Here is a 27,999-nt window from a genome sequence, read left to right on the forward strand (position 1 = left end):
TGTCTTTCTTAGCAGATGCAGCAGCTTTTGCAATATCCTTTTGGGCTGCGCTGGGTGTGACAGGGACTGTTTGAGGAGCAGACACCTTGTTGGGAGACGGTTTAATCATCGGGGGGTTCTGGGGGTTCCATTCCACCAAGAGTTCTCTGCATCTGGCAGTTCAGACACAGCCACTCCTTCACCGGAAAGATCAATGTTGTGTTAGATACGTACTGTATACCCAGTTACCTGTTGGTATAATAGCTGGATAAAATCATTTCAAGGAATCTTCATAAATATATTGCTGAATATTTCCATGTGAATATACAGTCTGCATAAAACATGCCCAGTTATTGCTCTAAGTAACTTGCGTGAATATTATAGTTATAGTTGAATACAAATTTAGCATTTTGTGTAACTAAAGCAATTAATATCTGTGTGAACCTACTAGGCTGCTACAAAAATGACCCTGTCAATTAAACTTTGAATTGAATAAAATATTGTTTAAAAAAAAGAACAAATATTGAACCTTTATTTAACTAGTCAGTTAAGAACAAACTCTTATTTACAATGACAGCCTACCCCAGCCAAATCCTAACTCGGACGACGCTGGACCAATTGTGCACCGCCCTATGGGACTCCCAATCACGGCCGGTTGTGATACAGCCTGGAATCTAACCAGGGTCTGTAGTGACGCCTCTAGGACTGAGATGCAGTGCAATAGACCGCTGCGCCACTTGGGAGCTCTGGTTAGCACAGGCAAATTGATAGAGTTGCCATAATTGTATTATGTTGAAATGAATTCAAAGAACTGTTATGTATTACCTCGGGAACGTTTGGCATGGGGTTGAATCCACAGAGGTTGCAGACAGTGTTCTTGCATTCAGTGCAGATGTTGTAGTTGGGAGGGTCCTTGGATCCCTTGTTGAGTTCCACCTTGCAGAGTGGACAGGTGGACTGGCCTGCTTTAGGAGCTGGTTGGGAGGTCTCCTTTGCAGGGGGCATCTTGGGAGAGGCCTGGGCTGCTGCAGTCACCTTGGGAGAAGCTGGAGGTGTGGTGCGGTGCTCATCCTGAACAGCTGAGGTGATCAACGTGGATGCAGAGCTGAAGATGGAGGAACCAAAGCCAAGCATCTTCCCAGACACAGAGTCTTCAGGCTTTGAGGGGGCAGGCTGAGAGGCTCGAGTCACTGGCTTCTTTTTGGGTGAAGCTGGTGCAGTGGCCACTTTATGGGGCCCAGATGATGTTGGAGTGTCTTTCTTTTGAGGAGCAGCAGGAGCTGAGACTTGGTTGGGTGAAGGTTTGGGTTTCATCATGGGATGTTCTGGATCTTCCATTCCTCCTAGTGCTCTCTGCATCTGACAGTTCAGGCACAGCCACATCCACTCCTTCACCTTAAACATTTTCACATTGTAAAAGGAATAAAGAATTGGATACATTTCTTATACAGCTCTTTCTACGCATGATGGAAAGTAGCACAAGCAAATGTTTCTGCAGTGATATCATCAGACACTTCCCTTACTCTCTGGGAAATAAATTGTCCAGCACACTGTGATACATCATTCTTGCCGTTTTGAGCTTTAACATGACTTGCAATTTAAGTATTTGGTGTATTGCATACGTACCAAGCACATTGTAAAAGAAATGTATTGGAACCATCTGAAATTCAACTTCTATTCACTATAGGTCTAGTACCATGCTACTGTTGATAGAATTAATATAGGTCAAGAACAAATCAGGAAATTAAATAGTCATAACGACTTCACATGACACTTTGCATTGTCTCTCTTTTATAAAAGCCAGAAATTGTCAGTAAATGCAAATATACTAAAATCGCAAACTATTCATACAGGCTAAAACCTTATCACACTGGTTTTTCCTACCATATTTGTATGAGGAGTGACTAAACAAGTAATGAATAGACCAACTGTGCGATGTCTAAAAGTTATTTCTGGAACTGAAATACATTGATTGAAACAAATAGACTTTTCAAATCTAACAGATAACAATTTAATTTCAGAATGACTTCGATTTTCCTATGGATGATTTGTGTAGCGATTATTTATCTATCTGAACTTTTCTATGAAAGAGAGAGCCTTGTCTAAATAATATTATAAACTGGGTGGTTCAAGCCCTGAATGCTAATTGGCTGAAAGCTGTGGTATATCAGACCGTATACCATGGGTATGTCAAAACATGTATTTTTACTGCTCTAACTACATTGGTAACCAGTTTATAATAGCAATGGTGCACCTTGGGGGTTTGAGGTATATGGCCAAAACACAACGGCTAAGGGCTGTATCCAGGCACTCCACGTTGTGTTGTGCGTAAGAACAGCCCTTAGCCGTGGTATATTGGCCATATACCACACCCCCCCATGCCTTACTGCTTAAATATAGCACTCATAATTAATTTACACAGTAATAAAGTGATTCTGGTTGTTTTACCTCAGAAACATTTGGCATGGGGTTAAATCCACAGAGGTTGCAGACAGTGTTCTTGCATTCGGTGCAGGTGTTGAAGTTGGGAGGATCCTTGGAGCCCTTGTTGAGTTCCACCTTGCAGAGTAGACAGGTAGATTGGCCTGCTTTGGGAGCTGGTTGGGAAGATGCTCCTCCCTTTGGAGGATCTGATGGGAGTTTGTCCACTTTGGCATGTACTGATGGGGGGACCTTGACCTGCTGGGGTTGCTCTGCTTTCTTCTCCTCTGCTCTCTGAGCAGCTGGTGGTTTGATCTCCTTTGCAGGGGGCATCTTAGGAGAGGCCTGGGCTGCTGCAGACCCCTTGGGGGAAGCTGGCGGTGTGAAGCGGGGCTCATCCTGAACAGCTGAGGTGATCAAAGTGGATGCAGAGCTGAAGATAGAGGAGCCAAAGCCAAACATCTTCCCAGACACTGAGTCTTCAGGCTTTGAGGGGGCAGGCTGAGATTTTGCACCACCAAAGCCAAAGAAACCCCCTGACTGCTCTTTGGTGGGCGGGGCCTCTGGTGGCACAGCTTTGGCAGGAGAGGCTCCACTTTTTGGAAGCTGTTGCTGAGGCTTCCCAGGCTCCTGCTGTGTAGATGGGGTGGCATTACTCTGCTTAAGCCCAGGTTGGCCTGGCTGCTCTGGTGGTTTCTGAAGCCCTGATGCTCTCCGGTTCTCCTGTAGTGTCTTCTGAGCAGGAGCTGAACTGCCAGGTTTCTGAGGGTCTGCTGCTTTAGCAACCTCTGTCTTGGGTGGCTGTGTTGCTGATGTAACAGGTTTCCTCTGGGGGGAGTCTGGTGTTGGAGTGTCTTTCTTTTGGGGTGTGGTGGGTGGGACAGTGGTCTTCTGAGGTGCAGATCCGTTGTTGGGAGAAGGTTGGGGTTTTATCATGGGAAGTCCTGGGGATTCCATTCTCTTCATCTGGCAGTTCAAACACAGCCACTCATTCACCTGAAGGAAAACATCATTGTTAAGATGGTCAAATAACATGATACTACATGGTTCAATATCATCTAGTAACCTGATTCCATGTTCAACATAATCAGTAAACAAAAAGCAGTGTTCCTTTCTGCTAATAAACACCTTCATGAAAACATTCACTATGTTCTGTGTCTGTCATCATGAGTTAGTTTTAAGTCTTTGTAGAGGAGCCCAAGCTGATTTTGAATTCTAGTTGCCACTAAACATCAGTAACAAGACATTGCTACTGTGTTGTGTTGAAGCTAAGATGGTTTAAATTCCTGTCAGTGTCCTCAAGGAAATTCAAGTATGAAATTAACTATTAGAGAAGACAGCGTTCACCCATTGTGTAAAATAAATTCGTAATTATTTAATATTCGCTAATTACACCTTTTTGGGTAATTAAGCAATTATTGATTGATATTATTATACTGTAGCCATTAGCCAATAGTACTCAGAGTAAATACTCTATGTTGTTTACACAAGAGGCTATACCTTAGCGTAATTCTGAGACTGTCACTTAGGAGGGAGCTGATCACCAGCCTTAAAATGTCTTTTTTTATGAAATGTTTTATTTCACCTTTATTTAACCAGGTAGGCCAGTTGAGAACAAGTTCTTATTTACAACTGCAACCTAGCCAAGATAAAGCAAAGCAGTGCGACAAAAACAACAACACAGTTACACATGGGATAAACAAACGTACAGTCAATAACACAATAGAAAAGTCTATATACATTGTGTGCAAATGTAGTAAGATTAGGGAGGAAAGGCAACAGGCCATAGTGGCAAAATAATTACAATTTAGCATTAACACTGGAGTGATAGTTTTGCAGATGATGACGTGCAAGTAGAGATACTGGGGTGCAAAAGAGCAAAAATGAACAACAAAATGGGGATGAGGTAGTTGGGTGTGCTATTTACAGATGGGATGTGTATAGGTGCAGTGATCGGTAAGCTGCTCTGACAGCTGATGCTTAAAGTTAGTGAGGGAGATATAAGTCTCCAGCTTCAGTGATTTTTGCAATTCGTTCCAGTAATTGGCAGCAGAGAACTGAAAGGAAAGGCGGCCAAAAGAGGAGTTGGCTTTGGGGATGACCAGTGAAATATACCTGCTGGAGCGCGTGCTATGAGTGGGTGTTGCTATGGTGACCAGTGAGCTGAGATAAGGCGGGGCTTTACCTAGCAAAGACTTATAGATGACCTGGAGCCAGTGGGTTTGGCGACGAATATGAAGCGAGGGCCAGCCAACGAGAGCATACAGGTTGCAGTGGTGGGTAGTATATGGGGCTTTGGTGACAAAATGGATGGCACTGTGATAGACTACATCCAATTTGCTGAGTAGAGTGTTGGAGGCTATTTTGTAAATGACATCGCCGAAGTCAAGGATCGGTAGGATAGTCCGTTTTACGAGGGTATGTTTAGCAGCGTGAGTGAAGGCTGCTTTGTTGCGAAATAGGAAGCTGATTCTAGATGAAATTCTGAAGATGATTAATGTGAGTCTGGAAGGAGAGTTTACAATCTAACCAGACACCTAGGTATTTGTAGTTGTCCACATAATCTAAGTCAGAACCGTCCAGAGTAGTGATGCTAGTCGGACGGGCGAATGCAGGCAGTGATCGGTTGAAGAGGATGCATTTAGTTTTACTAGCATTTAAGAGCAGTTGTAGGCCACGGAAGGAGTGTTGTATGGCATTGAAGCTCGTCTGGAGGGTTGTTAACACAGTGTCCAAAGATGGGCCAAAAGTATACATAATGGTGTCGTCTGCGTAGAGGTGGATCAGAGAATCACCAGCAGCAAGAGCGGCATCATTGATGTATACAGAGAAGAGAGTCGGCCCAAGAATTGAACCCTGTGGCACCTCCATAGAGACTGCCAGAGGTCCGGACAATAGGCCCTCCGATTTGACACACTGAACTCTATCTGAGATATAGTTGGTGAACCAGGCGAGGCAGTCATTTGAGAAACCAAGGCTGTTGAGTCTGCCGATAAGAATGGGGTGATTGACAGAGTCGAAAGCTTTGGCCAGGTCGATGAAGGCGGCTGCACAGTACTGTCTTTTATCGATGGCGGTTATGATATCGTTTAGGACCTTAAGCATGGCTGAGGTGCATCCATGACAAGCTCGGAAACCAGATTGCATAGCGGAGACGGTATGGTGGGATTCGAAATGGTCAGTGATCTGTTTGTTAACTTGGCTTTCAAAGACTTTAGAAAGGCAGGGCAGGATAGATATAGGTCTGTAACAGTTTGGGTCTAGAGTGTCTCCCCCTTTGAAGAGGGGGATGACCGCGGCAGCTTTCCAATCTTTAGGGACAATATGACAGAGAGGTTGAACAGGCTAGTAATAGGAGTTGCAACAATTGCAGCAGATAATTTTAGAAAAAGAGGGTCCAGATTGTCTAGCCCAGCTGATTTGTAGTGGTCCAGATTTTGCAGCTCTTTCAGAACATCAGCTGTCTGGATTTGGGTGAGCGGGGGGTCTTGGGCAAGTTGATGCGGGAGGTGCAGAGCTGTTGGCTGGGGTAGGGGTAGCCAGGTGGAAAGCATAGCCAGCCGTAGAAAAATGCTTATTGAAATTCGCGATTATTGTAGATTGATCGGTGGTGATCGTTTCCTAGCCTCAGTGCAGTGGGCAGCTGGGAGGAGGTCACTGAGAAAGAAAATCACGTCACTGAAGTAGTGAAGAAAGACTTGGGAGATTGAAAGCAGCAGTCTTGAGGTGAGCGCAGGTAGCTTACTATTAAGAGTTCATGGGACATAGCTGGAGGGCCTAGCGATATATTGTCGCATGATCTGGTCATGTGTGAACTTCACAAACGATTCATATTCTCCACTCCAGTGTCCCAAAACTTTGGCGAATTTGTGCTACAGGATGCAAATTTCTGTTTGAAAAAGCTCGCCTTTGCTTTCCTAACTGACTGTGTATATTGGTTCCTAACTTCCCTGAAAAGTTGCATATCGCGGGGGCTTTTCGATGCTAATGCAGTACGCCACAGGATGTTTTTGTGCTGGTCAAGGGCAGTCAAGTCTGGAGTGAAACAAGGGCTATATCTGTTCTTAGTCATACATTTTTTTAATGGGGCATGCTTATTTAAGATGGTGAGGAAAACACTTAAAAAATAACCAGACATCCTCTACTGACGGGATGAGGTCAATATCCTTCCAGGTCGATTATGTGTCCTACATAGCTCACTGCCTGCACTCACAATTCCAATGGTCCCTACTGTAAATAATAACAATAATAATAAGAATTGATTTGACATGCAAACAGTATTCAGACCCCTTGACTTTATTCACATTTTATTACGTTACAGACTTATTCTAAAATGGATACAATTGTTTCTTTCCCCTCATCAATCTAAACACAATTCCCCATAATAACAAAGCAAAAAAAGGTTTGTACATTTTTTTACAAATGTATAAAAAAAAATAATGAAATATCACATTTACAGAATTATTCAGACCCTTTACTCAGTACTTTGTTAAAGATCCATTGGCAGCGATTAAAGCCTTGAGACTTATATGGTATGACGCTACAAGCTTGGCACACCTGTATTTGGGGAGTTTCTCCCATTATTCTCTGCAGATCCTCTCATGCTCTTTCAAATTGGATGGGGAGCATCGCTGCACAGCTATTCTTTGGTCTCTCCAGAGATGTTCGATCGGGTTCAAGTCCGGGCTCTGGCTGAGCCACTCAAGGACATTCAGAGACTTGTACCGAAGCCACTTCTGCGTTGTCTTGACTGTGTGCTTAGGGTCGTTGTCTTGTTGGAAAGTGAACTTTCACCCCAGTCTGAGGTCCTGAGCGCTCTGGAGCAGGTTTTCATCAAGAATCTCTCTTTACTTTGCTTCGTTCATCTTTCCCTCATTTCTGACTAGTCTCTAAGTCCCTGTAGCTGAAAAACATCCCCACAGCATAATGCTGCAGGTTTCCTCCAGACGTGACACTTGGCATTCAGGCCAAAGAGTTCAATCTTGATTTCATCAGACCAGAGAATCTTGTTTCTCATGGTCTGAGAGTCTTTGGCAAACTCCAAGCAGGCTGTCAAGTGCTTTTACTGAGGTGTTGCTTCACTCTACCATAAAGGCCTGATTGGTGGAGTGCTGCAGAGATGGTTGCCCTTCAGGAAGGTTCTCCCATCTCCACAGAGGAATTCTGGAGCTTTGTCAGAGTGACCATCGGGTTCTTGGTCTCCTCCCTGACCAAGGCCCTTCTCCCCTGATTGCTCAGTTTGGTCGGGCAGGCCAGCTCTAGTAAGAGTCTTGGTGGTTCCAAACTTCATCCATTTAAGAATGATGGAGGCCACTATGTTCTTGGGGACCTTCAATGCTGCAGACATTTTTTGGTACCCTTCCCCAGATCTGTGCCTCAACACAATCCTGTCTTGGAGCTCTACGGAAAATTCCTTCGACCTCATGGCTTGGTTTTTGCTCTGACATGCATTGTCAGCTGTGAGACCTTATATAGACAGGTGTGTGCCTTTCTAAATCATGTCCAATCAATTGAATTTACCACAGATGGACTCCAATCAAGTTGTAGAAACATCTCAAGGATGATCAATGGAAACAGGATGCACATGAGCTCAATTTCGAGTCTCATAGCAAAGGGGCTGAATACTTATGTAAATAAGGTATTTCTGTTTTCTATTTTTAATGAATTTGCAAACATTCCTAAAAAAATCTGTTTTCACTTTGTCATTATGGGTTATTGTGTGTAGATTGATGAGGATTTTTTTATTTAATCAATTTTTGAATACTTTCCGAATGCACTGTATATACTGCTTTTCTAGACATCCAAAGCACTTTACATAGCAAGGGGGAAGCTCACTTCAAAGCTCACTTCAAAGGCAAGCCAGCAGTGGGATACTGTAAATGGTCAGAGGGCCATCAGGTCTCCATACATGAACTTGGTGTTTTGATCTTTTTATCTGCTCTCTGATAGTGATACCGCCCTCCTGAAGGAAGCACATAATGCAGGCTATCAGACCAAAGGCCACTTGTGGAAAAGTTTACCATACCTCCCACTGCCTCCTGTAATGGTATGAGGCCTCTGTGATGGTAAGAGAGTCACAGGTCTGCATAAAGCAATGATAACATTAACTGATCTTATCACCTCTAAGAAATGTGGTGTTTACCAAGTCACAGGTGAAACTATTCTCAGTTTCTCCTTATGGTGCTGCAGTGACTGTCAGATCAAACAGCAGGTTGACGTTTAGGCTAGGTGCAAAGTAAAAATTCATGAAAACGAAAATGTGCTTTTTGGTCTTCATTTAAGGTTAGGGTTAGGCATTAGGGTTAGCAGTGTAGTTAAGGTTAGGGTTAAGGTTAGGGTTAGGTTTAAAATCAGATTTTATGACTTTGTGGCTGTGCTAGCTAGTGACCACGCTGCAGAGCTGCCTCCAGAACAAGATTCATTATGAAAACGCTAACCTGCGATCAAACACCTAAATGATCTCAATCACAGTAGTGGGTCTATATAATCAACCCACTCTACTCACAAACATAGCAAGCTCTCCATTCTGAAGATTACCAGTGTAGGCCATTATCATGAGCCTATACCGACATCACGTGAGATCAAGTGGCTTTGGACTGTCCTTGCCAATCTACCCTACAAACAGTATGCATTGAATTACAGAGTCAAGTGTCAAGTCCTTTTGTGCTGGAGATAACCTAGAAGATGGAGCGTCCATTTAGAGCACCACCCAACATGGTGTTCCCTGACATCGTAGCGCAGCCTGGGGATAAAAAGGCTGTATCTACAGCAGCTTTCAACCTATCACAAACACGTGTCATTACCGCGCCAGCATGGATTTAGCTGTGAATATCTCACTAAAACCATTATGCTGAATGCATCTCTATCAGAAACCATCACAAAGCATGTCAGTGAGGGTATAAGATGCAATCACAGCCAGGCATTGGGGAACCCAGCACAGTGGTCTGGAATTACACTTGAAGGTGTGTGTTTGCTTTGGTTATAAGCTTTGGGTCAGAATAGTGTCTCTGGAGCGATAATATATAATTGTGTGCATTCACCAGATTGATTATTGTGCTACAGCCTTGCATCCGTCTGTACACAGTGAAGCAAGACTAGCTTTACTCTGCTCCAATGAACATTGATGATGAGAGATTTGACAGAATGACTCATTAAGCAAGCCAGTTAAAACTCTCTTAGAGATAATCATATCCTAAAAATACCTTGCTTTATAACCATCATGTACACCAGAGTGCATCTGAGTGGCAGTGATAATATGTTCCGGAACTCCAATTTGAGCAGCAGCAGTTGAAAAATGAGCTCCTACAAATATTGAAATTTACATGGTTTTTAGAGTGAAGTACATCGGAAAAAAGCAAAAGAAAACTGCAAGACTGAATAGGAGAAAAAACAAGCAACAAACAAAGAAGATAGGCTTTTGAAATATAACTATTTTTCATAAAATTGTAGTTATCTTAGCTAGCTGAATTGTTTACCAGTTGCTAAGCAGTTGCTAGGGACTCTTTTGGAAGAAGCTAGCTAGCTAACGAAGAACAACAAAGAATATCTAGTTAACAGAAGAAAAGAAAGAGAAAATCAGGACAGAAGAAAAAGGATATCAAAGTGAAACAGTTCTCTAAAGACACAAGAGACAATAATACAAGAAACAACACTTCTGTAGCTTGTCAACTATGTGTCTGTCTATCCCTGTTCTCTCCCCTCTGCACAGGCCATACAAACGCTTCACACCGCGTGGCCGCTGCCACTCTAACCTGGTGGTCCCAGCGCGCACGACCCACGTGGAGTTCCAGGTCTCCGGCAGCCTCTGGAACTGCCGGTCTGCAGCCAACAAGGCTGAGTTCATCTCAGCCTATGCTACCCTCCAGTCCCTAGACTTCCTGGCGCTGACGGAAACATGGATTACCACAGATAACACTGCTACTCCTACTGCTCTCTCTTCGTCTGCCCACGTGTTCTCGCATACCCCTAGAGCATCGAGCCAGCGGGGTGGTGGCACTGGAATCCTCATCTCTCCCAAGTGGACATTCTCTCTTTCTCCCCTGACCCATCTGTCTATCTCCTCATTTGAATTCCATGCTGTCACAGTTACCAGCCCTTTCAAGATTAACATCCTTATCATTTATCGCCCTCCAGGTTCCCTTGGAGAGTTCATCAATGAGCTTGACGCCTTGATAAGTTCCTTTCCTGAGGATGGCTCACTTCTCACAGTTCTGGGTGACTTTAACCTCCCCACGTCTACCTTTGACTCATTCCTCTCTGCCTCCTTCTTTCCACTCCTCTCCTCTTTTGACCTCACCCTCTCACCTTCCCCCCCTACTCACAAGGCAGGCAATACGCTTGACCTCATCTTTACTAGATGCTGTTCTTCCACTAATCTCATTGCAACTCCCCTCCAAATCTCCGACCACTACCTTGTATCCTTTTCCCTCTTGCTCTCATCCAACACTTCTCACTCTGCCCCTACTCGGATGGTATTGCGCCGTTCCAACCTTCGCTCTCTCTCTCCGCTACTCTCTCCTCTTCCATCCTATCATCTCTTCCCTCTGCTCAAACCTTCTCCAACCTATCTCCTGATTCTGCCTCCTCAACCCTCCTCTCCTCCCTTTCTGCATCCTTTGATTTTCTCTGTCCCCTATCCTCCAGGCCGGCTCGGTCCTCCCCTCCTGCTCCGTGGCTCGACGACTCACTACGAGCTCACAGAACAGGGCTCCGGGCAGCCGAGCGGAAATGGAGGAAAACTTCGCCTCCCTGCGGACCTGGCATCCTTTCACTCCCTCCTCTCTACATTCTCCTCTTCTGTCTCTGCTGCTAAAGCCACTTTCTACCACTCTAAATTCCAAGCATCTGCCTCTAACCCTAGGGAAGCTCTTTGCTACCTTCTCCTCCCTTCTGAATCCTCCTCCCCCCCCCCCCCCTCCTCCCTCTCTGCGGATGACTTCGTCACAACCATTTTGAAAAGAAGGTTGACGATATCCGATCCTCGTTTGCTAAGTCAAACGACACCGCTGGTCCTGCTCACACTGCCCTACCCTGTGCTTTGACCTCTTTCTCCCCTCTCTCTCCAGATGAAATCTCGCGTCTTGTGACGGCCGGCCGCCCAACAACCTGCCCACTTGACCCTATCCCCTCCTCTCTTCTCCAGACCATTTCCGGAGACCTTCTCCCCTTCCTCACCTCGCTCATCAACTCATCCTTGACCGCTGGCTACGTCCCTTCCGTCTTCAAGAGAGCGAGAGTTGCACCCCTTCTGAAAAAAACCTACACTCGATCCCTCCGATGTCAACAACTACAGACCAGTATCCCTTCTTTCTTTTCTCTCTAAAACTCTTGAACGTGCCGTCCTTGGCCAGCTCTCCTGCTATCTCTCTCAGAATGACCTTCTTGATCCTAATCAGTCAGGTTTCAAGACTGGGCATTCAACTGAGACTGCTCTTCTCTGTGTCACGGAGGCTCTCCGCACTGCTAAAGCTAACTCTCTCTCCTCTGCTCTCATCCTTCTAGACCTATCTGCTGCCTTTGATACTGTGAACCATCAGATCCTCCTCTCCACCCTCTCCGAGTTGGGCATCTCCGGCGCGGCCCACGCTTGGATTGCGTCCTACCTGACAGGTCGCTCCTACCAGGTGGCGTGGCGAGAATCTGTCTCCGCACCATGCGCTCTCACCACTGGTGTCCCCCAGGGCTCTGTTCTAGGCCTCTCCTATTCTCGCTATACACCAAGTCACTTGGCTCTGTCATATCCTCACATGGTCTCTCCTATCATTGCTATGCAGACGACACACAATTAATCTTCTCCTTTCCCCCTTCTGATAACCAGGCGGCGAATCGCATCTCTGCATGTCTGTCAGACATATCAGTGTGGATGACGGATCACCACCTCAAGCTGAACCTCGGCAAGACGGAGCTGCTCTTCCTCCCGGGAAGGACTGCCCGTTCCATGATCTCGCCATCACGGTTGACAACTCCCTTGTTTCCTCCTCCCAGAGTGCTAAGAACCTTGGCGTGATCCTGGACAACACCCTGTCGTTCTCCACTAACATCAAGGCGGTGACCCGATCCTGTAGGTTCATGCTCTACAACATTCGCAGAGTACGACCCTGCCTCACACAGGAAGCGGCGCAGGTCCTAATCCAGGCACTTGTCATCTCCCGTCTGGATTACTGCAACTCGCTGTTGGCTGGGCTCCCCTGCCTGTGCCATTAAACCCCTACAACTCATCCAGAACACCGCAGCCCGTCTGGTGTTCAACCTTCCCAAGTTCTCTCACGTCACCCCGCTCCTCCGCTCTCTCCACTGGCTTCCAGTTGAAGCTCGCATCCGCTACAAGACCATGGTGATTGCCTACGGAGTTGTGAAGGGAACGGCACCTCCATACCTTCAGGCTCTGATCAGGCCCTACACCCAAACAAGGGCACTGCGTTCATCCACCTCTGGCCTGCTGGCCCCCTACCTCTGAGGAAGCACAGTTCCCGCTCAGCCCAGTCAAAACTGTTCGCTGCTCTGACACCCCAATGGTGGAACAAGCTCCCTCACGACGCCAGGACAGCGGAGTCAATCACCACCTTCCGGAGACACCTGAAACCCCACCTCTTTAAGGAATACCTAGGATAGGATAAAGTAATCCTTCTAACCCCCCCCTTAAAAGATTTAGATGCACTATTGTAAAGTGGTTGTTCCACTGGATATCATAAGGTGAATGCACCAATTTGTAAGTCGCTCTGGATAAGGCGTCTGCTAAATGACTTAAATGTAATGTAAATGTAATAATGTAGACCTTACCCACTAATCACTGTGTAGAATTCAGAACTTAGTGTGACGTGGGGCCTGTTTACATTACCCTTTCTGAAACCCAGTCTCTGGCTCAACGCATGATCGATTGCATAATTGTGAGATTTAACAGCTTGTAGTAAAGTGGTGGCAGCTAATTCATATTACCTAGCATTATATTGCACTATATTGACGCAGTAATTTTTGAAGGGATTGTGACAGCGAAATAGCATCTTCTAAAATGTTATAGACACACCACAGCACCCATGGGTCTACATAGGTTAATGCCAGAATTGCCAGGGCATAGAAGGACTGTAGATGTGAAAATATTGTTATAATATTAATCAATAAATACAGCCACAGAGCAGTGAAAATGATACAGCCATCTTACCTCTGTAACGTTTGGCATGGGGTTAAATCCACAGAGGTTGCAGACAGTGTTCTTGCATTCTGTGCAGGTGTTGTAGTTGGGAGGGTCCTTGGAGCCCTTGTTGAGTTCCACCTTGCAGAGTGGACAGGTAGATTGGCCTGCTTTGGGAGCTGGTTGGGAGGATGCTGCTCCCTTTGGAGGCTCTGATGGGGGTTTGTCCACTTTGGCCTGTACTAATGGGGGGATCTTGACCTGCTGGGGTTGCTCTGCTTTCTTCTCCTCTGCTTTCTGAGCAACAGGTGGTTTGGTCTCCTTTGCAGGGGGCATCTTGGGAGAGGCATGGGCTGCTGCAGTCACCTTGGGGAAGCTGGCGGTGTGAAGCGGGGCTCATCCTGAACAGCTGAGGTGATCAAAGTGGATGCAGAGCTGAAGATAGAGGAGCCAAAGCCAAACATCTTCCCAGACACTGAGTCTTCAGGCTTTGAGGGGGCAGGCTGAGATTTTGCACCACCAAAGCCAAAGAAACCCCCTGACTGCTCTTTGGTGGGCGGGGCCTCTGGTGGCACAGCTTTGGCAGGAGAGGCTCCACTTTTTGGAAGCTGTTGCTGAGGCTTCCCAGGCTCCTGCTGTGTAGATGGGGTAGCATTACTCTGCTTAAGCCCAGGTTGGCCTGGCTGCTCTGGTGGTTTCTGAAGCCCTGATGCTCTCCGGTTCTCCTGTAGTGTCTTCTGAGCAGGAGCTGAACTGCCAGGTTTCTGAGGGTCTGCTGCTTTAGCAACCTCTGTCTTGGGTGGGTAAGAGCCTCCGAGTGCTCTCTGCATCTGGCAGGTCAGACATAGCCACTCCTTACCCTGGAATAAAAATCATGGTTTAAGCATCATATACTGATTTTTTTTAACAAAACATATCTGTGAACCATTATCATGATCAAGGTTTTTTTTTCATGATCTATCTTTTTTTTCTAAATTCATACTAGTTGTACATAATGAAGGTTATAATTTATTGTTCAAAATATGTGAATATTAGAATAACATTGTGTCTTTGTCTTTACATTACAGGCAGCTAACCTCCTACCATGTTAATGACTGTAGTGAGCATGCTGACTGAACTGTCACTAAATTAGATTACTCTCTTGAAGGAGCCTGCTAAGTGGTAACTAAAGTCAATATTCTGACTGATCAAATCAAGTTGGCCAGGCTCAATTATGTTCAATTCTCCACTGTACAAAAACATATCCAAATAGTTTGACATAGAATGGGATTCATAGTACAAATGCTACAAGGTGAACAAAGGTAAAAAATAAGATATTAGGCCTACTGTTAAATAACTGATAAATTACTAACAATATACAGAACCAGTGTCACGCCCTGACCTACTCTACCATAGAAAATCACATCTTACTACGGTCAGGACGTGACAACCAGTCAAAAGTTTGGAAACAAGGGTTTGTCTTTATTTTTAAAGAAAAAACCCAGAGAATGCCAAGAGTGTACAGCTGTCATTAAGGCAAAGGGTGGCTACTTTGAAGAATCTCAAATATAAAATATATTTTGATATATCTTTTGGTTACTACATGATTCCATATGTGTTATTTCATAGTTTTGATGTCTTCACTATTATTCTAGAATGTAGAAAATAGTCCAAATAAAGAAAAACCCTTGAATGAGTAGGTGTGTCCAAACTTTTGACTGGTACTGTATACTTCAGCAATAAGGCCCGGGGGGTGTGGTATATGGCCAATATAACACGGCTAAGGGCTGTTCTTACGCACAACGCAACGCGGAGTGCCTAGTATATTGGCCATATATCACAAACCCCCGAGGAGCCTTATTGCTATTATAAACTGGTTACCAGAGTAATGACAGCAGTAAAACTAAACATTTTGTAATACCCGTGGTATATGGTCTGATATACCATGCCTTTCAGCCAATCAGAATTCAAGGGTCAAACCACTCAGTTTCTAATGTTAAATATATACTGGAATGAATCTCTACTTACACCCGAGTCAGGAGGACTGAAGCCACACAAGCTGCAGGCGACAGTCTTACACTGTGTGCAGGTGTTATGGTTGGGTGGCTCCTTGGTGTTCAGGTTGAGTCCAGTAGTGTTACACACTGGACACAGGGGTTTAGCTCCAGCCATAGGTCCAGCATTAGACTGAGTCCCAGGTTTACCAGAAGCCTGCTGCTGTGGTGTAGTCCTGGGGGAGCCCTGCTGCTGAGTCCCGGTCTTAGGGAACCCTTGTGGCTGAGCTCCAACCTTAGGGGACCCTTGCTGTTGTGGTCTACCCTTAGAAGGGGCTTGCTGTTGAGCTCCAACCTTAGGTGAACCTTGTTGTTGGGGTCCAACTTTAGTAGGAGCTTGATGTTGAGCCCCAACTTTATGTGAACCTTGCTGTTGGGGTCCACTTTTAGCAGGGGCTTGCTGTTTAGCTCCAACCTTAGGCGAACCTTGCTGTTGTGGTCCACACTTAGGAGCTTGTTGTTGAGCCCCAACCTTCGGTGACCATTGTTGTTGTGTTCCACCCTTAGCAGGAGCTTGCTGTTGAGCCCCTACTACAGGGGAATCTTGTTGTGATCCAGCTTTAGGAGGTCCTTGCTGCTGGGGGGCTTGTTGTAGTCCTCCTTTACCAGGTCCTTCCTGTTGAGGTCCACCTTTATGAGGTCCTTGCTGTTGAGGTCCACCCTTATCAGGGGCTTCCTGTTGTGGTCCACCCTTAGCAGGGGATTGCTGTTTTGGTCCACCCTTAGTGGAGGCTTGCTGCCCGCTAGGTTTGTCTGCTTGACCAGCTTGGCCATTCCCCTGGAGCTGGGGTCCTCCCTGTTTAGGAGGTGCCTGGTCCTGTTTCCCATGTCCCTGCTGTGGGGCCTTCCGAGGGCCAGGGCCTGACCCAGGCTGCTGAGTGCCTGCTTTCTGTTTGTCCCCCTCCGCATTATCCCCAAACAGACTTCCTCTGACAGCAGAAGAGACGGAGCTGAGGGGGTTCGCACCGCTTAAAAAGTTAGAGAACATGGCAGGTGCCTCCTTGCTGGACTCTACAGAGCTGCCTGAGTCAGAGCAGGAGCTGTCCTCTCTCTTCTCTCCTGCAGGGGCCTGGGGAGGAACTGGGGCTGGGAGCAGGGCATCTACCGCCCCACTACTGCTGTCACTGCTACTACTGCTACTGTTGCTGCTGCTGCCTGGGCTCTCCTCCGGTTCAAATTCTACACCAGACTTCCTACAGAGATGATAGAGAGGGTGACGGGGGGACGGGGGGGCATGTGAGAGAGAAGAGAGAGAGAGACAGAGACAGAGAGAGAGAGAGAGAGAGAGAGAGAGAGAGAGAGAGAGAGAGAGAAAGAACAGAGAGAGAGAGACACAGACAGACAGAGAGAGGGAGAGAGAGGTGGGGGGGAGAGAGAAAGAGAGAAGTTAAGGTAGAGAGTGTGGAAGAGCGGTGGGGTAAAGGAAAGTCAGAGAGCATGTGAGGGTTAGGGAGAGAGAGCATGACAGAAAAATAGAGAGAGAGAATGAGAGGAATATGAGCATATTTGTAATGCATTTACAATATTCTGATTAAACATGCTACCCCAGGCAGGCAGAGGATGGTAAACAAATAACAACATCTCAGAATATATTGGAAAATAATGAGAACACAGGGAACATAATGCCATTAATGACTCTGAGGTCCAATTGTTATTCCCTCTCTGCACCCTGATACACCTCATATCCTGCATAGAAAATACACATATTAATCAATTGCTACATGGCTATAGCAACAGTTTGTCAATGCAACATGTAAACATTTTAGAGAGAGAGAGAGAGAGCGAGAGACAGAGAGAGAGAGAGAGAGAGAGAGTGTCACGCCCTGACCTTAGAGATCCTTTTACGTCTCTATTTTGGTTGGTCAGGGCGTGAGTTGGGTGGGCATTCTATGTCCTTTTTTCTATGTTTGGTATTTCTTTGTTTCGGCCGGGTATGGCTCTCAATCAGGGATAGCTGTATATCGTTGTTGCTGATTGGGAGCCATACTTAGGCAGCCTGTTTTCCTTTGGGTTTGGTGGGTAGTTATTTTCTGTTTAGTCATTTGTTACCTGACAGAACTGTTTGGCTGTTGTCTTTTGTTTATTTTGTAAAGTGTTCTCTTTTCCCATTAAATTACAAAGATGAGCACTAACCACACTGTGCCTTGGTCTACTCCATTCAACAGCCGTTACAGAGAGAGAGAAAGAGAGAGAGAGAGAGAGAGAGAGAGAGAGAGAGAGAGAGAATGTTTTCTAACGTCAAACAAAGTGAATATTGGAACAATATTTCTACGATAGGAATATTAGGAATGGTCAGTGGGGACCTAAAGAATAATCATGTCATATTGTTAATTATTTTGTGACATTATTAAAAACTGTATGAACCAAATACTGTTACATAGGAAGGAAACACATTCTAGCTTCCAAGTTTCTATCCAATATGATGTTAATACAATATTAGGAACGATGAAACTATTTTTGTTAAGATAGGAATGTGATTTTGGTTTTCTAGTGAGGTAATGTTTTTTCATGTCCGTTGCATATTAATCAAGCCACGCCCCTAATGCGGTCAGAAGAGCGTGTCACTGTGATGGAACTGCCTTTCCGTCCAGAGTGCTTAAAAGGAGTCGCTAAGAATTTAACATTTTCAGACCAGCAGATGGACAACATGAGCTGAACATTACAAATGGTTGAAACTCTAAGACTCAACACTAGGTGAAGAAGATAAAGACCTTAAGATTTCCAGTCTGCAGCTGAGCATGTAAAAGTGGTCCTATAACTTTGACTGTCTACCCGAGAAAGGAAGGAGAAGATCCCATCTCAGACAATCTTTGGTGTATCTGAAGAAACATCCACTACAAGCCGGAGCAACTAAGAAGGACATTGTGACCTTTGGTGGACAACAAGAGCCTTACACCCATCGAGCCACTTCCCATAGAAGGATCGATTGGTTTCAGAGAGACAAAGGACAAAGACATCTATACATAAATACATTATATTACTTACCCAAATGGGCGGTGGTTCATGAGCAAAGTATTATTATTACTTTGAGGGTAGTTTACAAATGTACGATAAGTTTGACTCTCTTTGTCTCTCCCTCTCTTTATCTACCCCTCCCTCTCCATATGTGTAACAAGCCATCATATCTTATCAGTAAATAAATAATTAAATACATTTGTGTAGAACTGAATAATCAGAAAAGGCTGGTGTTCTTGCTTGCGGATTGCAGAAGTCTGTGACGTGCAGAATGAGACTGATATGAGGTAATGATTAATAAGTGACTGTTATCGATATATAACATCTTATATATCTTTAGAGTTTAATTCGGGAGATGGTAATTTGTTAAACAACTTATTTCGTGGTGCCCCAAATTCCTAATGAGTTAATTGTTACCTGATTAATTTAATCAGGTAACAATTAAACATAGTTGATTCGATAAATAACAGTCATCAGATTAATGAAAGTCACATCACGACGACAGCATGCCTATGAGTTATTTTGCAAACATGTTATCCACAACATGTCTTGTCTTATGAACTATTATTTTAAATAATTACATAATGGATATGAATCAATTATTTATATATACACTACTAGATTTCTAACAGGGTGGCACTATTAAGAAGCCACAACGCCTCCATCTTGGCACTCCCCCACCAGTGCCAATAATATTTTGGAAGCTATAGAAATGTATTTATTCATGTCTACATTTCTTTTTGCCATGTTTATTCTATTGCAGACACGTTAATACATACTTTAAAATTATATTATGTCAGCTAAACATAAAAATATAAAATGAAAAAATATTTGAAAACATTTTTCTTAAAGTATAATTTTTAGAATGTTACTGTCCCCACTAAATCAAAAAATACTTAAATATATGTAATCTTTTCCTTGAAACATTTAATTTAAATACATCCTATGGAGGACTGCTCTTTCAGGGGAGTTCCAATATGGCTGACCGGGGCTTCAAAGCCTTTTATTGGCCAATACATAGCATACACAATCCAGGGTTTATATATATCATTGACATACTTGTTGTGGCACACGGATGTAAATTAAAACCAAGTAACTCTCTACGGATATCTAGGCTCAAAACAATGATCATTTACACTTAAAATTATTGTGTGCATTCAGCTAAGGCATTATTGATTGCGTCTCCATTTGATTTACTCTACATGGGTTGTTTTTAGGCTTTCAGCACCATGGACAGCAGCACAGAGCCACAGCTATTGATCACAGCTTCATACATCCTCAAGACACCCTACACAGACACTGCATAGCCAAATCCAAGTTCAAAGGTTATAACCACATTCATATAGACAGAAATATAGCACATTCCCCATAGGCTTAAAAATGTGTGCCCTTTGTAGCCCCATCAAATGGGGAATAAATACTTTCACCCAAAATACAGTATTATTGAAGAGGAGATCCGAGTAAACACACACACACACACACACACACACACACACACACACACACACACACACACACACACGCACTCACATTCAGGGTTTGGGAGTAACGGATTACATGTAATCTGATTACAAAACAACAAACTATTCCGTTACATTACCAGCTAAAATATTGCAATTAGATTACATATACTTTTGAAAAACTAGATGATTACTTATTGGATTACTTTTAAATTCACAAAGCATGTTTGAGAAAAAATACATTATGACACCTTTCTGTTTACTCAATGACATTCTATGCAGCATTGAAAAAAGGCGCAAGTTTAAGTTTGTTTCACTTGAGCGAGTCCGACCACAAGTCAGAGACCACTACAAACAAAAACATTGTGCTTCCTCAGGGGTTCGTTGGGAAGTGTGATGGTTCTGTGCAGAACCATACAGACCCAAAGAACTCTTTGAGCCCTTCAAAGGTTTTTTGCAGTTCTTTCCTTGGCGCGACAGGTAGCCTAGTGGTTAGAGCGTTGGGCCAGTAAACAAAAGTTTGCTGGATCGAATACTTGAGCTGAAAAAATCTGTTGTTCTGCCCCTGAACAAGGCAGTTAACCCACTGTTCCTAAACCATCATTGTAAATAAGAATTTGTTCTTAACTGACTTTCCTAGTAAAATAAAATATATATATATATTTTAGTGATAATTAAAATGTAGGGGCAGCGGCTCATTCAAATATTTCTGGGAATGGTTTGTTCACAGCCCTTATTGTGCAACTATGAGTGAGTGTCATTCCAGTTGATCTAATCCGTTGTGGTATGCTATTACATGTTATATATACATATATGACTATAGCCAGTGATGGTGTCTTGTGAAAGACTCACGTATGGCAAGTCAGTAGTTCTCAATTCTCTCATCAGGGACCCCCAGCCGTTCCAAAGCTAGCACACCTGATTCAACTTGTTAATAAACAAAATAATAAAACCTATGGAATTTTAACAATATAATATGGCTATTAAACCAGAATAAAAACCCTGTATGGTTGTAAAAATAAACTTTGAGATTGAGAAAAGTTCTTTATAGAACCACTCTCCATAAAGGTTCTATAAAGAACCATAAAAAGGGTTCTATATAGCCCCAAAAAGAGTTGTAACAATAGTGGAACCCTTTTTTGGTGCTATATGGAAGATTTTGTAATGGTTCATTATAGAACCTTGGAGAAGGGATCTTTATAGCACCATACAGGTTCCATTTAGAACCTTATGAGCATGGTTCTTTATAGAACTTTCAAAAAAAATAACAATTTGTTTTTAGTGTGTATGATTACACACCAAATGCGTTTGATGGATCCTTTTTGTCTTGATAGCTCATTCATCCCCCCTCCTCTCCCCTGTAACTATTCCCCAGGACGTTGCTGTAAATGAGAATGTGTTCAACTTACCTGGTAAAATAAGGGTAAAATAAAAATAAAGAAAATAAAAATCTAAAAGTAACTGAAAGTAATCTGATTACATTACTGCGTTTGTGAAATCCCCAAATTACATTTCTGATTACAATTTTGGACAGGTAACTAGAAGGCTAACTATAACGGATTACATTTAGAAAGTAACCTACCCAACCCTAAAAAACACACACACACACACACACACACACACACACACACACACACACACACACACACACACAGTCAATCTGGCGCTCTCTGGAGAAACACTTCCGGGCAGGGGACAGCAAATGGTGCATGCTGATGCTGATATGGAAATATTATTTCCATAGCTAGACATCAGAGGAAAATATTATAGTAAAGACATGGCAGCCGCCAATGCAAGCTTAACTAGCCAAACTGGTGCTATAAGCTATTATTAATTTCAGCCTGGTTTCATAAACTAGACGTAACATAATAAACAAAAATTCTGGTCACTCAAATTAGCGTGATAAGTTAAGTTTGATATGGTATGTATTAATATGTGAATGTCCCATATCCATTTTGTTACGAATTAGAATTTGTATGATGTTACGAATTGCAATGTCAGTATGGGGTATGTGTAGGAGCCCATCTCCCCTGCGTCTGGTCTTGATTTAGCATCAGTCAGTCAGACAAACAGACAGGCTCTATTACAGGCTACTCTACTTTGGGCTACACAACGCAATCCGCATAGTAGAGTAGGCTACGAGGAGGCTACCTCCAGACTGAACCCACTATATGTGTGTTAGAGACCTCTCTAACGCACAGAAAGCTGATTCAAACTCAAATTCACCAGCTCTGCAAGCGTTATGATATCAAAATACGTTCGTTAAACACCAAATATGAAGTTTCGCTTAGCAACTATCTTAATTTACTCACGTTACGGTTGGTATGTACTTCCAAAAAATATATAAATAAAAATGTATAAGCAACCGAAAAAAATTATCTTCGCACCTCTGTAATGCACAGGTCGGAAGTCTGGAACAGCTCAATACATTGGAGGTGCCGGCATTTTTTCGGTTGCTTGTCAGTTTTAATTTAGACCTTTTTTAGAAGTACATAATGGCTGTAACGGGAGTAAAAGAAGATAGTTGCTCAGCAAAACTCTATATTTGGTGATCAACGAACGTATTTTGAAATGATAATGCTTGAAGAGCTGGTGAATGGGAGTTTGAATTGGAGCTTTGTGGGTGTTGAGAGACGTCTCTAACCCACAGATACTGGTTCACCACCATACCTCAAATATGACAGCTCTGAAACCACGGATCATCGCGGTAGTGAGATGAAGTAACCCCTTTGCTCATCCGTTTTTCGCTCGGTGCGCCCTTGACATTCGCCCCGATCTCGTAAAAGCTATACCCTATAAAATGGGTCGGAAACGCCATCATCCTGCGGACACCAGAGAGAAACCACCTGCCATCAGAGACATCCCCCGCGGATAATCCACTACAGTATCGCCCCTCCCTCTCCCAGCCCAGCATCCTTCACCCTCCGCGGTCACAATGTCAAACAGATGTGTACAGCACACGGTTCTCTGAAAAAGACGACGCAAATGCTACCTGTCGTTGCTTTGGTTCTCACGTGCCAGAAGTCTCTCCCCATCTTGACTCAGCCCTCCTCCAGTAGACTCCTCTTTGTCGGTTTCTGTGGTCAGACAGACTGGCTGCGGAGGGATGGAGGGCAAAGAGCGGCGCGAGTCTACAGCATCCACTGATTCTGCCTTCCTGAACACTGCGCATGCGCCACCGTCCGACAGCCAGGTGATCACGATTCACCACGAAGGAAAATTTCAATTAAAGGGACAAGGAGATTTATCCGGCAGTAACATATAAATGATAAAGATCCCCACGTGTATCACATGCATGCGCAATATGTTTGCATTTCTCATCAAAAATGATTTGGTTTCGTTCATGAATGTGATAAAAATAGAAATGCATCATATTTTGCCTATTATCTCTCACCGTTGGCCTTTTGGTCAGGGAGATAATGACATTATATAAGGCTTGGGCTCTTATAAAAGACCTTTGAAACCTAGACTGAGTAGGTTGTGTTTATGTTGATTCTAATCCCCAAGGTCAACAGCACCCAGTGGACAGTCCTAAGAGATGGCCTTCACCACTTCACCTTCAGGTTGACACTAAATGCTGATGAACAAATCACTTCATCATTATCTCTCTCACTCTGTTGCTCTCACCCTCTCTCAATGTATCTCTCTCTCTCTCTCTCTCTCTCTCTCTCTCTCTCTCTCTCACACACACACACACACACACACACACACACACACACACACACACACACACACACACACACACACACACACAATGGAATTCAGGTAATCGCTCAAAGTGAGATGGCCATCCGTCCCATTGGCTTTCTGAAGGCTCTCTTATGTCTTATACATATTATCAGCACTACAGAGGCCCTAATGACGGATCCATAACATCGGCTATCCCTCACCACTGTCTGCATGTAGGCACTGTGAGTGTGTGTGTGTATGTGTGTGCGTGTGTATGTGAAATATAGACAACAACGTTACTGTAATGAGCTACAGTTGAAGTCGGAAGTTTACATCCACCTTAGCCAAATACATTTAAACTCAGTTTTTCACAATTCCTGACATTTAATCCTAGTAAAAATTCCCTGTTTTAGGTCAGTTAGGATCACCACTTTATTTTAAGAATGTGAAATGTCAGAATAATAGTAGAGAGAATGATTTATTTCAGCTTTTATTGCTTTCATCACATTCCCAGTGGGTCAGAAGTTTACATACACTCAATTGGTATTTTGAAGGTAGGCCTTGAAATACATCCACCGGTACACCTCCAATTGCCTCAAATGATGTCAATTAGCCTATCAGAAGCTTCTAAAGCCATGACATCATTTTCTGGAATTTTCCAAGCTGTTTAAAGGCACAGTCAACTTAGTGTATGTAAACTTCTGACCCACTGGAATTGTGATACAGTGAATTATAAGTGAAATAATCTGTCTGTAAGCAATTGTTAGAAAAATTACTTGTGTCATGCACAACCGACTTGCCAAAACTATAATTTGTTAACAAGAAATTTGTGGAGTGGTTGAAAAACGAGTTTTAATGACTCCAACCTAAGTGTATGTAAACTTCCAACTTCAACTGTACATAATGGCTGGTAAGAGTTGCCAAATCATGGCCTGTTTGGACACAACCCCCTGTTCGAGTACTCGCAAACGACTTTTGCAAAATCACGACATGTAGGCCTTAGCAACTAGACATTAGCGGCAACAAACGCTGCAAAACACCCAACAACATGTTTTCAGTGTGGGGCTTAAAGTACACATTTTAACGGTGACTGTCTGACCCTCTTTAGCAACGTCGTGACAACGTTTGTATGTAGACCGTGCTATGTACTCATCGCGCTGGCGTGATATGGCCATCTCTGGGCCCATCATCACATTCACACAAGCATCAAGTACTAGTGAAGTAGAACACCCAAAGGCCCACAATACAGCTTATTTAGACTCTACCTCTATTTCTGTGACCAATTGCTTTTGTCTTTTTCAATGGTAAAAATAGGCCATTCCTCCTGGGTCTTAGGTGAGAGACATGGCTCTTCAGCAGACAGAGACATCCTGTAATAGGAGGAGAAGATACATTAAGAAGAGAGAACCCCCACAGGGCCACAGCACTACAGACAATACAGCTCCTCCAGTATAGACTCTTTCTCCTCTCCTCCTCCACAGCACATACCCAGGCACGCTGGCACTTTCCCAGATGAGTTTTTCTTCCAGTGCAGATGTGATGAGATGAGACAGGCTGGGCTATCCTCGCTGGCCCAGTGTCACTGTGATGGGCTGTGGATGACAGACTGCCTTCTCCTCTCTTTCTCTCTCTCTCTCTCTCTCTCTCTCTCTCTCTCTCTCTCACTCTCTCTCTCAACCTCTGTCTCTCTAGCTCTCTCTCTCTCTCTCTTTCTGCCTAGTTGGAGCTACTAAGAGGAAGGTAAAGCTCAGACTAGGACAGCAGTCTTTTTTTATTAGTGTATTACACTAGACAAGCAGCCTCTGAAATAAAAAAGGATGCACTTTAAATGTTGACTTTTTGTGAAATGTTTCCCATGGTAGTGATAGGAAGACCTAAACAAGCTAGGAGCAGTATCTGGCACCCTGACTACCTTGGCTGTACTGAAGTTTAGAGCAGTTTATGGCACCCTGAACAGTGGGAAAGAGCAGTGGCACCAAAGGGCAAACCAGATCCCAGCCTTTATAGACCACTCATCTGCTATGAGAGAGATAATACAGCACCACTGACTCTATCAGCAGGGGACGAGATTTAGCAAGGATTTCACACAAAAACACACACACACACACACACACACACACACACACACACACACACACACACACACACACACACACACACACACACACACACACACACACACACACTCCCCTCAGCATGATGGACTGTGTATGTGTGTGGACGGAAGAGCAAGTGGTGAGTGGGCGTGAAGAAATGTTGCGTCATGTGTGATGTGAGATCAGCAGGAAGCTGGGTTCTCTCTCTCACACGCACGCGTGTACACATGCACGCACGCACGCGCACGCCAAACACACACACACACACACACACACACACACACACACACACACACACACACACACACACACACACACACACACACACACACACACACACACACACACACACACACACACACACACACTATGTCCTACTATACTTACTTGTGAGGACGTTTTGGGGACCAACAATTGACAATTCCCAATTCTGTTTTCCCTAAACCTAAACCTAACCCTAACCCTAACCCTAACCCTAACCCTTACCCTATACCTACCCATATTTAATCTACTGCAACATTGTCTGGGCCAGTATATACTGTATGCTTTCTTCCAACACAATTTACACATAATCCAAAAGTAATTTGCAATACTTCCCATCTTCTCTAATTGCTTGGTTACATCTGAGCCTTTGTTTTAGAAACTCAACATATTGCCCATCTACAACATGAATATTCTCCAAACATGCACCTTCGTCTATGAATACCTCCCAGACATCCTCACCAAACTCTTAAATGTATTCTTCCCAGCTAATTCCCAAATCCATGCATACAACACAAGACACTCCAATAACCTTCACTCTTCCCGCTGCCGCACCTCACATAGTCAGTTCTCTAGCAGACACAGAGGTTCCATGCTCTGGAATTCCTATCTTCACAATGTCAAAATATCATCATCCCTAAACAATTTCAAGTGTAGACTGGGTTCAGCCTGATGAACCAAACTACTCCTACATGCAGCACAACACTCACACACACACTTGCACGCACGCACACACACACACACACACACACACACTCACACACTCACGCACACACGCACACACACACACACACATGCACACTGTGTTTTTTGAACACTGAGTTTATCATGTCCAATTGTAATTACTGTGCTTTGTTTATTTGATTCAACAATCTGTTTGTATATATTTTTTGTTGTTGTTGTGTGGTTTTCATATAAGCCCTCTAGGATTTCCAACCTCACCTGCACACCTTTTTACCATGTTTTAATCTGCAATGTTTGTATTCATTTGTCTTTTTTGTGTGAATAAATAAAATGAATATCATAAAACTAAACCTGGCTGCCATTTTAGAGCCACCACAGTCTGTTGTGGACATGGGGGCACGCCTCTGACAAACAGCCTCTGTGATCCAAAGCCCGGCCTACACTAACAATGTCTCACTGCTCACTCAAGCATGATGCATAGAGATGTTTTTGCAGGGCAGAGATGTCTCTCTCTCTCTCTCTCTCTCTCTCTTCCCCCTCTCTCTCTCTCTCTCTCCCTCCCACCCTCTCTCTCTCTCTCTCTCCCTCCCACCCTCTCTGTGTCTCTCCCTTTATCTCTCTCCCCATCCCTGTCAGTCAGACTGCAACCTCCACCTAGCAAAACACTATTTGACAGCAGTGTAGCCATGTAACCTAGTGAGATCAAGTAGTTTAAAACATGCACTTTCTTCTTGGTGATTCAATTATGAATGACCCATTCACTAATAATAGTTGAGTAGCCACCTGTTCTGTACTGATTCTGTGTCGTGTAATGCACTTGTTGTTGGTGCTAACCACAATTCTGTCAAAAGACCAAACTTATGTTATCGTATCTTACCTCCGATGCTTGCTTTTCAGAAAGGAAAAGCAGTTTTTGCCCGGCATGTCTTTCCCTGGAGAAGAGTGGCGAGGTGCTGTAACCTACAGGGAGCTGCTACCTGCTACTAGTGCTGATCCTGGCCTGTCTCTCTGGGTCTCTGTGTTGCTGAGTCTCTGATAGAGCAGAGCAGGGTCACTGTGTAATCAATACAGTAACCTGATCTCGCACACTTTGCCAGCGTCATTAAATTTACATATCTGCCCTGAAGAGACCACAATACTGAGACCAGGTGGGCCACTGACCGGTTTCTATTGACGGCATGAATATGTAATGAATATGCTGGGAATATTAATAAAATGCATTCCTAGAACTTCCAGGATTCTCTTTTCGAACAGGTTGCTCACTGTATTGGACAGTATTGGACCGCTCACCTCTGTAACTCTTCCTCCAGCAT

The 27,999-nt window shown here is 44.0% G+C and overlaps 1 protein-coding gene across 1 annotated transcript; it reads right to left on the reverse strand.

Annotated features, from left to right (window-relative positions):
- Positions 1 to 101: 101 nt before the first annotated feature.
- LOC123728318 (protein bassoon) lies at positions 102 to 27,999 on the reverse strand. Its single transcript, XM_045700367.1, has 7 exons — positions 27,977 to 27,999; positions 15,536 to 16,754; positions 13,991 to 14,388; positions 13,559 to 13,904; positions 2,428 to 3,396; positions 805 to 1,374; positions 102 to 176 (listed from the first exon to the last, which is right to left on the reverse strand). Exons 1-7 carry the CDS (start codon positions 27,997 to 27,999, stop codon positions 102 to 104), a joined length of 3,600 nt encoding a protein of 1,199 aa, XP_045556323.1.

This window comes from Salmo salar, chromosome ssa17 (assembly GCF_905237065.1).
Source record: "Salmo salar chromosome ssa17, Ssal_v3.1, whole genome shotgun sequence".
NCBI classification, from domain to species: domain Eukaryota; kingdom Metazoa; phylum Chordata; class Actinopteri; order Salmoniformes; family Salmonidae; genus Salmo; species Salmo salar.

Coding starts and splice junctions, on each gene's coding strand:
- LOC123728318 (XM_045700367.1), bottom strand. CDS start 27,999: ATGCTGGAGGAAGAGTTACAGAG. Junction 3,397..13,558: donor CCATGCCAAACGTTACAGAG/GTAAGATGGCTG, acceptor GTTTTCCTTCAG/GTGAATGAGTGGCTGTGTTT. Junction 177..804: donor CCATGCCAAACGTTCCCGAG/GTAATACATAAC, acceptor TTTCCGGTGAAG/GAGTGGCTGTGTCTGAACTG.